The sequence below is a fragment of the Serinus canaria genome, chromosome 3, assembly GCF_022539315.1.
Source record: "Serinus canaria isolate serCan28SL12 chromosome 3, serCan2020, whole genome shotgun sequence".
Lineage (NCBI taxonomy): Eukaryota > Metazoa > Chordata > Aves > Passeriformes > Fringillidae > Serinus > Serinus canaria.
In genome coordinates, this window is record NC_066316.1 from 81981268 (window position 1) to 81994564 (window position 13297).

Here is a 13297-nt window from a genome sequence, read left to right on the forward strand (position 1 = left end):
AAACACTGAATATTTTAATTGCATGTGCTTGTATAAAAAAAGAATTATAAAAAAATTACAGATGCTATTGATTTTAAGGAAAGTTAACCAACCTAGTGGTATTTGGATTATTTAGATGATCAAATTATGTACCTGTAAAATTTGCATCCCTCCAGTGTATTCAATTACTATGTTGCATAGTAAAAAAGAAAAGGAATCAACTAACATCTATGGATTCAATTTCATATAGGCAATATCATGTGTCTTTTTGATTTTTTTTTTCAACCCAGGACACGGAAATCAAAGCATCTAAAAAGGTATGGATGAAGGCATATTTTAGTAAAGTATATGGATGAAACATCTGTAAGGCTTAGGTAAAAATTTCTCAGTTCAGAATTTCCCCAGTCACAGTGGAAAACACAGATCTGACGAATTATGGGGAAATGTTTATGCCAAAAGGCAAATTTTCATCCATTCACAATCAGCAAATATTAGGAAATTCATACTGGACAATCATGTGGAGAAAAAGGCTGATGCTTTTTCCAATTCAAATTTTGTTTTAGTAAAAAAGTGGTTTCAAAGAATTATGATAATAAAAGTTATTCTAGTAAGAGAAAATTACTAACCGCAAGATATAAAGTAAAATAAACCTACTGCAATGGATATACTTTAGAAACAGATCCTGAAAAAGGAAAAAAAAAAGAAAGAAAAATTTGAAGGGAAAGAATGAAAAGAAAAATAATTTTTAAAATTTCTAACCACCCTTAATAGGGTGGCAGAACAGTGCAAACTGAAAGCAGAAAACAACTGGTCACTTCTCATAATGAAAAGCCCAAATAGGGACCCTAACACAGACACTTTGAAATCATTACAACAATCATTTGAGAAGAATCTCCTTTGTCAGTTTTACCAATAGTATAATTCTTAATTCAAGTTAAAGACTTAGAGGTAAATCCTGGAGAAGAAGCAAATCCTTCAAGAAAGGCCTCTGCTCCATACAAAAGCTATCAAAGAGCTTAGTGACAAAATCCTCTGCCCCAGTTGGTGAGGCTGCCTGGGCAGCTGCTCTATCTCAGTTAATACACCTTGTGAAAGGTAATAGACTTACCACTGCCTACTTTCCATGAGGATTTTTGATTCTCTATCCTAGAAAATTTCAGTTATTTGAATATAGCATTCAAATAACTCTGTGTCTCAGCTGATTCAGTGTTTTTGACACTTGGGTATTCTGTTGAACCCAACAATGTGTTTCCACAGAGGAAATTCCTTTTATGCAGTTTATGATTCGTGACCTGACATTAATGTGGAAAAATTACTTCCATTTAATTTTATGTCAAACACTATATGACTGCATCATCATTTTAAATTACCTTGCAACAATTAGGCAGTTCTAGGTCTGCAGGTCACTGTCCCTGGCATGAATTAAAAAGTAATAACAATGACCTATTACCTTTGTTTTATAACTTCTTTTCTTTCAGAAGTTATTCATCACAGTCAAGCAATTGACTTTTTTCCATTTCAGAGAGCACCTATCTCAAAATATAGATGTTACTACCATGATTTCTACACAGTAAACAATGGATGTTCCTTTGGAAGTTAATCAGAACTGAGGCATATATTGATATACCTATATATGTCTACTGACATACATAGTAGAACATCCCCTATTCTTCATTTCATATATTGCTCTTTTCATAAAAGTCTGTGTTTCAATTATTTTTCTCTCATCATTTATCTGCCTACTTTTCTTTAAACATTTAATTAACAGTACTCCAAGGTGTCAAGATAATGTGTTTTTAACCTTACTTATTTTCTCTTCATTTGCCTAAGAATGGGATAATTAGTATTTGTTATATGACACTTCTTCTTTCTCCAACAAAATGATAATTTTTCACTCTTATTTTTCTTGCAAGTACTACTCCTACTGAACTTACTCATTTCTAACCCTATTATTTCCCCTTATTCCTCCATTTGAAGCTTCAAAACCATTTTTCAAAGTAATTTTTTCACTTGATTCAACAGGATTCAGGAACACACATACCTTGCCTAAAGCTTTCTAATTCTTTCAAATTGTCTTTTATTCTGGTTATATTTTTCTTTATTTTATTACTGCATCAAATTACAGCCAAAAAAAAGGTATTTCCAAATTTGCTTTAACACCTTTATTCACATGCATACAAAAATTTGGAAGATAACCTAAAAGATACTCATTGCTCCTGTCCCATGATCCTGCAAAAGGCTGTATTTCAGTTTATTTAAGTCTGTAGTTTATACACAATTTTTAGCAATGACTTTTTCATATTAAATTTAGCTGCTATTCATGTAATACTGCAACACAAATACTTAGGAAGTGGAACGAGATGAGTCCTGAATTTTTGTGATGGACATTCCTACGCTTGAGGTTATCTTGACAGCCTGGAAGCTTTTCCATTTTTCATAACTGAATAGCTTCATAAGTAAAATTTAATCCTAGGTTTTCAATTCCTGGACACTGATTTCACTTTTTTCTACTGTAACTGTTCCACTTTGCCAGGAATATTTAAAGGTTTATTGAAATATGATGCCAGAGTATTCACAACACCTATCATACAGTTGCAAAGAAACAATCAAAGTCTCTTCTGGTTAATACTTCAGTTTATGTGAGGGAAGGATAGAGGAGTGCACTGTGGAGTAAAAGAGAGACTGGAAACAGGTCTTTCTTTTCCCAAAGGCAATAAAACTCCTGTTCAACTTCTGCAAGTTTCAGGGTCTAGTTCTTGGTATAGCTTCAAGGTTATGAACCTGATTTGAAGGGAGATGTTCCTTGAAGCCCAAAGGAAAGATAAGATTTTAAAGACTTAAGGTACAACTATTTCTCATTTTACTTATCTGCAGTGTAGACATTACTTATCACTGTACTGTAAATTTCCCTGCAGGGCGATATGCTCACGAATGGGTTGCTGTAGCACAAAGTTCAAGCACTTAATTGTCCTTTGTGGATCTAATCCAAAGTCACTTCTGAAAACAGGATTTAGAGCTTCTGGAACTTTTACCCTGTGTGTCCTGGGGTCACGTGTTGAAATACAAGGGAAATTAGTTACCAAGTCACTTGAGCTGCAGTTCCCCTGAGTGGTCAGAGGCTGCTTCACCTCAGCACAATTATTCAATCAGTGCATGGACTCCACCATAATGTAGCAAAAAAAGTTCTCAAGCCCATGTCCATTTTCAAGACATGAACTTGCATGGAATACCTACTGCCTAGGGAAAGTATGTTTATGTACGTTCTTGGTTTCTATTTTTTTTTACAGAAATTCCTGATAAAATAAACCGTGCTGAAGCCAAACATCTTGCAGTCACCTCAGGGTCAGACAAAACAGAAAGAACAACAAAGCGGTCCAGGATATCAACCATAAGGCGGATATTTGACATGGCAAAACACCGAACAAAGAGGTCATCCTTTTTCTCAACTGGTGTGAAAGTTTGCCCACAAGAATCAGTGAAGCAGATTTTAGCCAGTCACCAAGCTTACTATAGATTAAGAGGTAAGATGATTATTGTAGTATGTACTTCCTCCTTCAAAGTCTTTCCTTTAACTGAGGAAACAGTAATTTTCCAGAATCTTGTTCTTCACCTTTAAGCAGTGTATGTGCTGTTGACTTTATGCTTTATTTTCACGTAGATAATCAGATGTTACATGTGCATCAGCAGGGTTCAAGATAGACAGCTACCAGAAGAAAATAAAACAATGCACTCAAAGGACTAATGAACTCAGACTAATTGCACAGTGTTCTAGCATGGCTGAGCATGAAGAACAAATTGTGCCTGCATTAGTGTTGAAAGAAGCACCCCCTTTCTCAAAAGAGCAGGTACCATCATTGCTATGCAAAATCAATAGCACCAGTTTAGGACAAGTATTGGAATCATTAAATGGCCATTGCACAATCATGTTGGTGGATCTGTAGTTGCACTGAGTCTATGGCAGTGCTGGTATACAATAAACACTGAGATAATTGCTAGCAAGTCATGAAAAAATCTCAGGGAAGAAGAAATATTTGAGATGTTTTAAAAATAAGACTTGCTCAACCAGGTCAGTTGCTCTCCAGCTCTTTTTTTTCACTTCCCTTGACTACAGAAAGCCTATTAAGTTATCATATTTTCTGTCTTTACCACTTTTCTCTCTTCCTTCATCTATCCCTCCCAGTCTTTTATCCTGTAGCTGTTCTATTTTGTATTTGAAAAATGCATGTTTGCAGTGCAGCTGGATGGTCCAAAGTTAATTCTAAAACCCAGTCAGCATTTTTGGGATACAAGTATCTAAGGCAACATCTACTCCCTAAATCACCTTTCCCTATCTATTTTTTCCTCTTTATCAGACACCATCCATTCACATTCATCTGTGTAACCTGGCTGCTCCTCAGCTCTCTTTTGGGGAACCAACTTGTTCCCTCTGAAATGAGATTTGGAGGTAAAGCTTCAAAAATTTTACTCCAGCAGCCACTTGCTGTAGGCAGCATGGGAGAACTACCCTAATGTCTGTAGCTATTCCTATACATATGAAAATATTTTCTATCCATTGTAGCATCCAATGGGCATTAGAGATCTGAAATGTGCCACAGAGGCCGATCCAAAAAGCATTTCTTAAATCCAAATTAATCCTCAAAGTCCCTGAAACTCCCTGGTTGTATCTCAGATTGGGCTGAAAACAAGCTGTCCTGAAAAAGACAGGTATCATTAACCTGAACTCAAAAACCTATAACTATGACCATTTCATTTAAAAAACTGAATATGGCAGTACTACCAGCTCTTTGGAGAGCAGCAGATCAGCTGGGATGCTGGACTCTATAAATCTTGTAGTGCAAGAAGGTTTAAACTTAAATACTGCTTTTCCCCAGCAGTGTCCTGCACTCAAAAAATTTTCTAAGTAGGTGTCCTCCAGTTCTTCAACTGAAACTGGAGTACTTCCCAAAAACAAGTAACCAAACACACTCTGCAGCTGAATAATTTGTACACTCATTCATGAAAAGGTGTTTCTGCTCCCTTGAACAATTGCATATTTTCCATTACAAGGTCTTTCATCAAAACCTCAAAAAAAAATTTCCTTCAAGGAAAGACCAGAACTTCTGGTAAAGACTTCTGCCCTCCCAGTTGAGCATGATAATTTATCTGATGAAAATTACAAATGTGAACAAAAAAGAGCTACACTTGAAAAAGTGGTGATACAAGAACCATCCTTGAATCTGCACCCGCAGTACAATCTTTCCTGTAAAGGCAATCTGGTAGCCACGCTGGAGCCTGAGAGCCTGTACCCTTCTGTGGGAGGATCTGACCTTCGTTTTGTTTTGGGTAGATACTTTCATGTTCTTTTATGTGCCTAAAGCCTAGGAGATGGCCTTCCCCCCTTAAAGTCCCATGGCACATTTGTAAGTGAAAAAGCACTGTGGATCATACCAGTCATCTAGAGAATTTTTCTGCAGGAAAATGTAGACAGTTTTATCCTTTTATCCATATATATGTATTCCGTGCTTCCAGGGATGAGCACACAACACAAAACAGCTCAGATGCAGGAGCTCAGACAGTTGCTGTGGGATACCTCAGCCTCCTGTGACCTTATACCAGCTCTGAAGATACACATCAGAGCTTAGGTCACCATGAGGACAGTCCCTTATGTGGGGCAAACTGGGAGAACACACTACAATGCCTCCTCAACTGGTCATGTGTCACATTTATCTGGTAACTGGATTACCTATCATCAGATGGTATATCTTTATTCAGCACTAACTGCTCAGAAAAACAAATACCAGAGAGTTGCAAGAAAAAGGAGATAGAAAGTAGCTTTAATTGCTAGCTCATAATAAATAAATCTCTTGAAAAGATAGCCTGTTCCTTTTTAATAACCTGACCACATCTGCTCCACATGCAGCTGCTCTACTGGGAGGGCAGGTTGTTCCTGAGGTATTATTGAGGGGCCCTAACACAGCTAGGTGAGTACATCCCTACAGCAAGTTTAGAGTAAACTTACTGCACTAACTTCAGAGACACCCATATTTTAGATAATGCAGATAATGAACTCACTCTAAGCCAAAGTAGGTATCAAGTACTGAAAACAAATGTCCCATCTTGCAGTAATGAGCTTTGCAAAGTAAAGTGCTAAAGGCAACAGCTTTTAAATTACCAGCAAGTTTTGGTTAAAATGTTTTTTCTGATGAGTTTGAAAACCACCTTCTCTAAAACAATTTTTAAACAACATTTTGAAGAAGTGTGTTCCTTCATCTTGAGTGATAATGTGTAAGTGCCAAATCACTGTTAAAAGGCTTTCAAGTTTAGTATTTGGTACAAAGCATCTATCCCCAGCCCCTTTGTTCTTACTCAGTCTGCCAGGAAGCTGTGTGGGAAGCCTTTCGTATTTTTCTGGATCGGATTCCTGATACTTCTGAATATCAGAACTGGGTTACTGCCTGCCAGAGAGAAACCTTTTGCATATTTGACATTGGGAAAAACTTCAGCAATTCCCAAGAGCACCTGGAAATAATTCAACGGGTAAGGATTGCTGACATCTGTTTAGAATGAGACTTCCAAGCCCCTCCCCACCTGCTTATTCAAGGGCAAAGTATTGCTCAGGAAAAGGAGGGGGCATGTCTTAGAAGGAAAACATCAAAGTGTAGTAAACAAAAGAGCTAACAGGCTCAATGGTTGGATACACCCACTAGTAAAATGCTGTTTTTCTTAATCTTTTTGCAGCGAGTAAAACATAGAACCTTCCAGGAAAGGTAAGTAGCACAAGTAGAACCTTGCCACTTGATGTTACTGCTCCCTGGTAAAGATTTATGTAGCTGTGTGTGGATGTGAGCAGATATTCAGATAGCACTGTGGTGTATTTGGTGTGTGCTGTGAGAGATGTGTGTACTGGATATATCAGAGGACACGGTAATTGAATCACAAATAATTGATATGGCCAAATGGCTCAGTTACCTGTTCATTCCAAGACACCCCTGAATGTTTTCTCAGGCCAATATGAGCATGAAACCCTGACAGAGGCTTTGCATTAAGCTAGTGTTGATTGGCAGTGTGAAAAAATTGCTGTAATTCTCAAAAGGAAAGTCAGCTTAATAAAAGTTTAGCTGAGAGGCTACTTTAAACAATAACATGAAAACTCTGTACCTTCACTTTAGGTTTCTCCTGTATTTTTATACATCATGACAGTGTTAATTGATGTGATACTTTATTCTGTAAACTCTTTGGAAAAAGTATGCTCCTGGCAATGCTCAGAAGTTGGAGAGTGGCAGGATTAAAGCTACCCTACTGAACTCTGGTTCTTTGTATATAAATACTACAGTGCAGCCAGACAAATCATTGTCCACAATTTCTGACTGATGTTTCTTTCCTTCAAGTTTTCTCTGATTTTCAAGAGATTTTCAGTCAAATAATCTTTTCCATTCATAGGTTACACTGTCTCCTGATCACAAAGGTCTTATGTATCTTAATTCATTCTGACATGGGAGATCTGACATATTTTTAATAATGTAAGGCCTAATTGAACTCTCCTGGAATCCAAAGGGAGCCCTTTTCATTCATCCTAATGCAAGCAGCAGCAGCAAGGCATTAAGTGAAGTGACTGATCTCAGACTTCTTAGGTTCTCTGTGATCAGTACTGTTTTCCCTAGACACAATACTGAAGGTGAATTTAATTCCATGAAATTTCTTGGTTTTTAGCTGGAAATACAGACAGCAATGATTAGGCATGGTTGGACTTTATCTTTAGTGCTGTGTGTCTCAGAAAATATTTTGTATCTTCTGTAGATGCCATGTAAAGAAATCAGTCTCCATGTATAGATACAACACATAACTAGTTAACATTGTGAAAATATTACAAATAATACTTTAGCTCTCACCACACAAGATATCCAGAAGACCTGGTAAATCAGTTGTCATTCATTCATGTTCTTTATTTATGTTATTAAACATCTTTGTTGTTCCTGTAGCTCAGGACACCTTTTTTGTCTATGCTAGAAGCTTTATGCTGTCTCAGTTAGCACCACACCACACATTTGCAGTGCCCTTATTTCTTTCACTCATACCAGTTTTCACAAATCCTCCATCTGTATGCACTGTAGAAAATTTGAGGAATTATACTTTACTCCCAGTTTCAGGAGAGCAAAATGTCAAAATATCCCTTAGAAGATTCTTATCTAAGAACCTTAATTTTCCCAAAAGCTACAAATTATTAACAATTTGGTTTTAAGGCTAAAGAATAATTTCTATTACAAGTAAAAGAATCTTTAATACATCTATTTATTTTAAAATGTACTTGGAAATGGCTATTATTGCTGTTTTTCAAGCAAGCTAACAGTAGCTATTAAAAATTCATTCATCACCACATGACTGTAAAACTTAAACCAGAAAATAATTGTCAACAAAACCAAATCTTGTGATGCATCATAGCCACCATGTTCTTACTTGAGTTTTTAGCTGTCCTCCTTGGGGACCATGGTAGGCATTAACCTATGAATATTACATCCAGAAGCAAACACTAACATTCCTACACCTCAAAATAATCCTGATTCAGGAATCTGATTTGATGCTATATTTATTTGGAAACAACCTAATGGTATTATAATGCAGGCTGACAACAGAGAAATAAGCCAGCACATTATTTTCTCACATCACACCACATGAAACACACCTAGCAATGTCCATTGGCTCTAAAATTAGAAGAATCCCAAAGCCCTCACTGAACTACCTTGATAGGATGAAAAATAGCAAAGAAGACAAAGGCTGATTTAGGTGATGTACAAGAAGCCTTGCTTCCATTTTAGAGAGTGGTCAACCCTTCAATGACTTCCAAGAGTAAAAAAAACCAGACCCAGTGCATTGATTTAATTTCTGTGACCCCATCCCTCTGGTAGGGATATCTGGATATCAGTAAAGGGATATCAGTTATCTGCACTGATAAAATCTGTCACAAAATCTCATGAGCAGATTAATGATAGGACTGGTAGTCCTTATGCTGTTCCACTGCCTGTTTGATCAGGTCACAAAATGTTCTATTAGAGATAACTTCTCTCATTTTAAATTGTGCTTAATATAGGGATCATTTCTATATGTTTTTTTTGTTTTTTACACTTTTGTCATTGCCAGTACAATATGCAGATAATTGAATCACTCATTTCTATTTGATTGATAGGAAAGATGAAATATCAGCAGAGAAAACAGGAGGCAAAAAAGTGGAAGACATTCCCTCCATTTCTACAGGTAAAATCAAATCTGCTTGTTCTGTGTCTGCCTGTTAAATAAGATTGCTAAGGCCAATTATTCTTAGAAGGCTATAATTTAATGAATGTTGTAGAATGCTTCCACAACAGTTCAGTGGAGTGAAAATGTTTAAGCAAAATAATCTTTGAGAGGAATTTTTTTTTGATCTCTTTACATGTTTGCTGCTCAAATGTTGCATTCAAAGTTTGTATTCAAATGTATGTGTTTGCCTAGTTTCAAACTTGGATAATACAGCATTAATTTTTCTTCTGTTAAAAAATACCATGTAGAATGTCAACTGCTGCATTTTGTTAACCAAAATAAGCAAGCAAGGCAAATAAAGACTGACAAGGAAGAAAGTCAGAGTGGCACCAAGACAATAAATTGATCAGTTTATTACAAATAGGGCTGTTGTGTACTTCAATTCTTTAAAATAATGTTAGCATGTTAATAAAATAATGGTAATTCATGCAGTGATAAAAATCTGTAAATATGATCATTTTTGTTCAAGGAGAAACCATCCTGAGTATATATCCTTATGAAATATAACAGAATCTTTTGGGGAAGGACTTCCAGCATGGAAATTTGGCCTCCAGGTGGAAAACTCTGTCAACATCTCTTGTTACCTTAAATTGAGCCCTAAAGAAAAGTGGCTGTCTTAGGGACAAAGATCTCAACTGGCAAAATTAAGCTTGGACACTTGGTGATATATGTGGCATGACAGGAAACGACCAAATATTATTCACTCATCCAGTTTCATTGATCACAGTCAGTGCCATTTTTGCCTTCAGTCACACACATGCCACACTACTAATGCTTGACCTGGAGGAAAGGTTGTCTATTGTACAAAATGCAGCAGCTTTACCCACACATAAGTCATGGCCACCTTCCACTGGCACAGGCTTGTGCTCAAGCACACCCTCCTGAGGGAAAGCTGCTCCAGTGGGCTGATCCCTGACCAGCACACAAAGGGGAAGGCTTTTGGTGTGCAAACCCTTCTTTCCTGACTTTTCTTTCTTTCTCCCCCGCAGGCTCTCCTGGCACACCCCTCTCTCCCTATGCACCTAATGGCACATTGCTCAATGAAATTTTCAACGACACAAAGACTCCTGTGAAGGTGAGGGCAGCCTGTGTTCTTACCCACTTTTTCACTCACCTTTTCCTTTTGAGCTCAACTAACAGGAAAGAGGGAGAAACCTTATAAACAGTGCTTTAAAACGAGTGCTCCCCTCCCTGTTCCAGCTAGCAGGACTGAAGTGGTTTATTAGCATCTGTTACATACTGGAGTAGGACATGATGGGTTTTGGGTATATAGTAGAAAGTGCAAAAGCATGGCAAACAGCTTTTGGGCAGTTTTCATTCTTTCAAGGAGGGGCCTGTTGCCTATTTTGCACCATTTTGTAACATTGCTCTTCATTAAATAATGCCAAAATAAGGATACTTGCTGGGCTTGCCATGACACAGGAGATAAGACTGGGACTTCCTTGCCTTTTCCTGCTCAGCCAGCTGTTAGAGGGTTCTCCACTGCTGTGTCCTCAGAGCAGCCATGCAGCAGGGCACTGGGGACTGCCCCTCTGCAGGAAGAGACACCTCTGAGAGAGGGGAGTGGTGCTGGAAAGGGCTGCTGTTTTCCCTGTCCTGGCTGCTGTGGTCTCAGCATAGATGTGTGGCCTCACAGTGGAGGGAAAAGCTGCAAATACTGTTGGGAAACAGCATGCAAAATACAACAACTTTTAATTGCAGCAAAGTCAACTGCATAGGAAAGGTGTATCATGGGTAGGAATAATTCCATTTCCTTATCAGCAAAATAAAACAAATGCAAGCCTCTGAACACAAAACAGCTGTGTGACTTTTAGATGATGGAACAAAAACTTGGTAACAGTTTCTGTGCAAGAAAGGCTTGATTCTCTTCTTCTTCATTTATGCATATCAAAGGCAACTCTCAAGTTACCTCTCAAGTAATAGAAACTTGTTTGCAAAGACAGAAGAAATAAGCCAACAGATACACCTAGGAGCTTTCATCTTTTCTGGAATGTAGTTCAGAAAGTTATTTTGGGGATGAGCTTAAACGGAAATGTTTCTACCTCGTAAATACTGAATTTTGGAGGGGGAAAAATATCTCTTAGTTTTATTTCTTCCCTTTTTGTCCTTGCCTTTTCTTTTCCAGGAGCTGGGAACAAATGCAGTCCCTGAACTGCCTGTGGAGCAAATGGTGGAATTCAGTGTGACTCTCACTGATCAGGAGTACACAGCTGAACTAAGTGACCCCAACTCCCCAGAGTACCAACAACTAGCTGCCAAATTTCAGCTACAGGTAGGGATGCTTAGTGAATGCAAAAAATCTTTGACTTTGTACCTTGGCTGAGGTTCATACTATGAAATTATCTTCACCACAAAATAGGATTAGTATGTACTGCCCTCACTTTAAACAGGTCATTCCTGTTTTCTCAAGACCTTCACATTTCCTTCATGTGTAGGATCAGCTTATTCCTGCATTCAGCCAGCAAGCTAACAAGCCAACATCTTTGACATCAGTAGAAGCCTCAGATAATGGATGAACAGAATAACTTTAGGAATTTTGTTCAGACTTAATCAGGAATTCATGGGCAGCACTTTGTCATAATTTAATTTCTACAATAAACCTAATGAGAAACATAATATAAACGCTAAAAGTAATTAGCTGCTGTTGTCTGAACCATTCTTCAAAGGACACACACTCATTGTGCATTACCATGGTTTATGTAAGAATTGGAACATCTGTCATATTTTCATGCAGTTAATAATATTAACTGAATGTTCAGCTATCAGTTTAACTGATAGCTGTTAATGACTTGAGGCTCCCAAAAGGTTTTCTTAGTAAAATTAACTAAAGCCTCTCATCAGTTTCATGAGCATTCCTTAGTGGAAGCTATTTCACTTTGCTGGTTCAGTTCCAGATATGTGTAGAAAAAAATGGCCAAGGATGCGTTGGCAGAGCTGGCAAAAAATGGTTTCTCAGAAGATTTTTAGTATTACCCTCAGACAGAAGTGCCTGCAGACATTGTTAGTACACATGTAATGCCTCTTCTATTCAAAACCATGTAATTGTACTATTTTTAACATCAGAATTAAAAATGTATTGCTATTCTGTTTGTACAAGACAGTCAAAACTGTTTCATTTCTAAATTATTTGTCAGATAATCTAAACCCATCTGCAGTTGCTTAATATTTCTAAATAATTAACAATTTACAGGTGACTTGAATCACAAAATTATTCAGGAACCAAAACTACTGGAAATGAGAAAACCATTTGAATAATGTTGTTTTACTTGCTGTGCTGTGAAATAAATTATCACTTGTTTGCATAATTACATTACTAAGAAAAGCAATATTAACAGGTAATACAACAAGTATATGCAGAGTAAATATTGTGTTTAAGCTGAGCAATTATGATACCCAAAAGAGCACAGTTGAGACTGTTTCCTAAAGCTCTTTCTGAAATATGAAAAATATTATCCAGGTAGTCATCTTGGGATTGCCTTTTAGTCATTGATCTTATGCTGATTTTTTTTTTATGGTTTCCTATAGATGAAAAAAATATTTGAGAAACTTCCAGGATTCAAAGAAATCCGTGTTTTAGGATTCAAGTAAGTAAGGAAATGGGGCTCTCTCTTTTGTTGGCTCCTAGGGTTCTCCTCTTCCTTCTTGTCCTCAAAAAGGAAGAGATCTGTAGAACAGTGGGCTGTGTATTGCTGTAAACAGAAAGCAATTTTATGGGAATATCACAGGGGCAATATGACAGGAAGCGCAGACACATCCCAAGTGAGACTAGGAGGTTTTGAAGTAGCAGAAGTAGCTTTGATTCCCCTGAACCTTGAAGGACACAATAAATTCTTTGAATTGTTTGTTAACAACCCTGTATTAAGGAGTTTTTAAAATTACAAGATAAAGAGAGTTAGTGGCATGATTATTTAGGTGACAATTTTTTGTTGCCCTTCATACCTCGCAGTGAAGGTGCCTCAGCAAAAGAGGGCTGCAGGAGGGTACATGTTCACACATACAAAACTTTTTCAGTAGTTCTTTCTCAGGCCTTTCAAACAATTAAAAAAGT

At 37.3% G+C, this 13297-nt stretch overlaps 1 protein-coding gene across 1 annotated transcript in view; it reads left to right on the plus strand.

Annotated features, from left to right (window-relative positions):
* Window positions 1-13297, plus strand: part of IMPG1 (interphotoreceptor matrix proteoglycan 1) — a 51740-nt gene that overhangs the window by 9945 nt on the left and 28498 nt on the right. The window contains exons 2-8 of the mRNA XM_030236318.2: window positions 3267-3500; window positions 6329-6495; window positions 6697-6725; window positions 9140-9207; window positions 10239-10324; window positions 11375-11521; window positions 12775-12833. Coding sequence (XP_030092178.2) covers window positions 3267-3500; window positions 6329-6495; window positions 6697-6725; window positions 9140-9207; window positions 10239-10324; window positions 11375-11521; window positions 12775-12833 — 790 coding nt within the window. The remainder of the gene's footprint in view (window positions 1-3266; window positions 3501-6328; window positions 6496-6696; window positions 6726-9139; window positions 9208-10238; window positions 10325-11374; window positions 11522-12774; window positions 12834-13297) is intronic.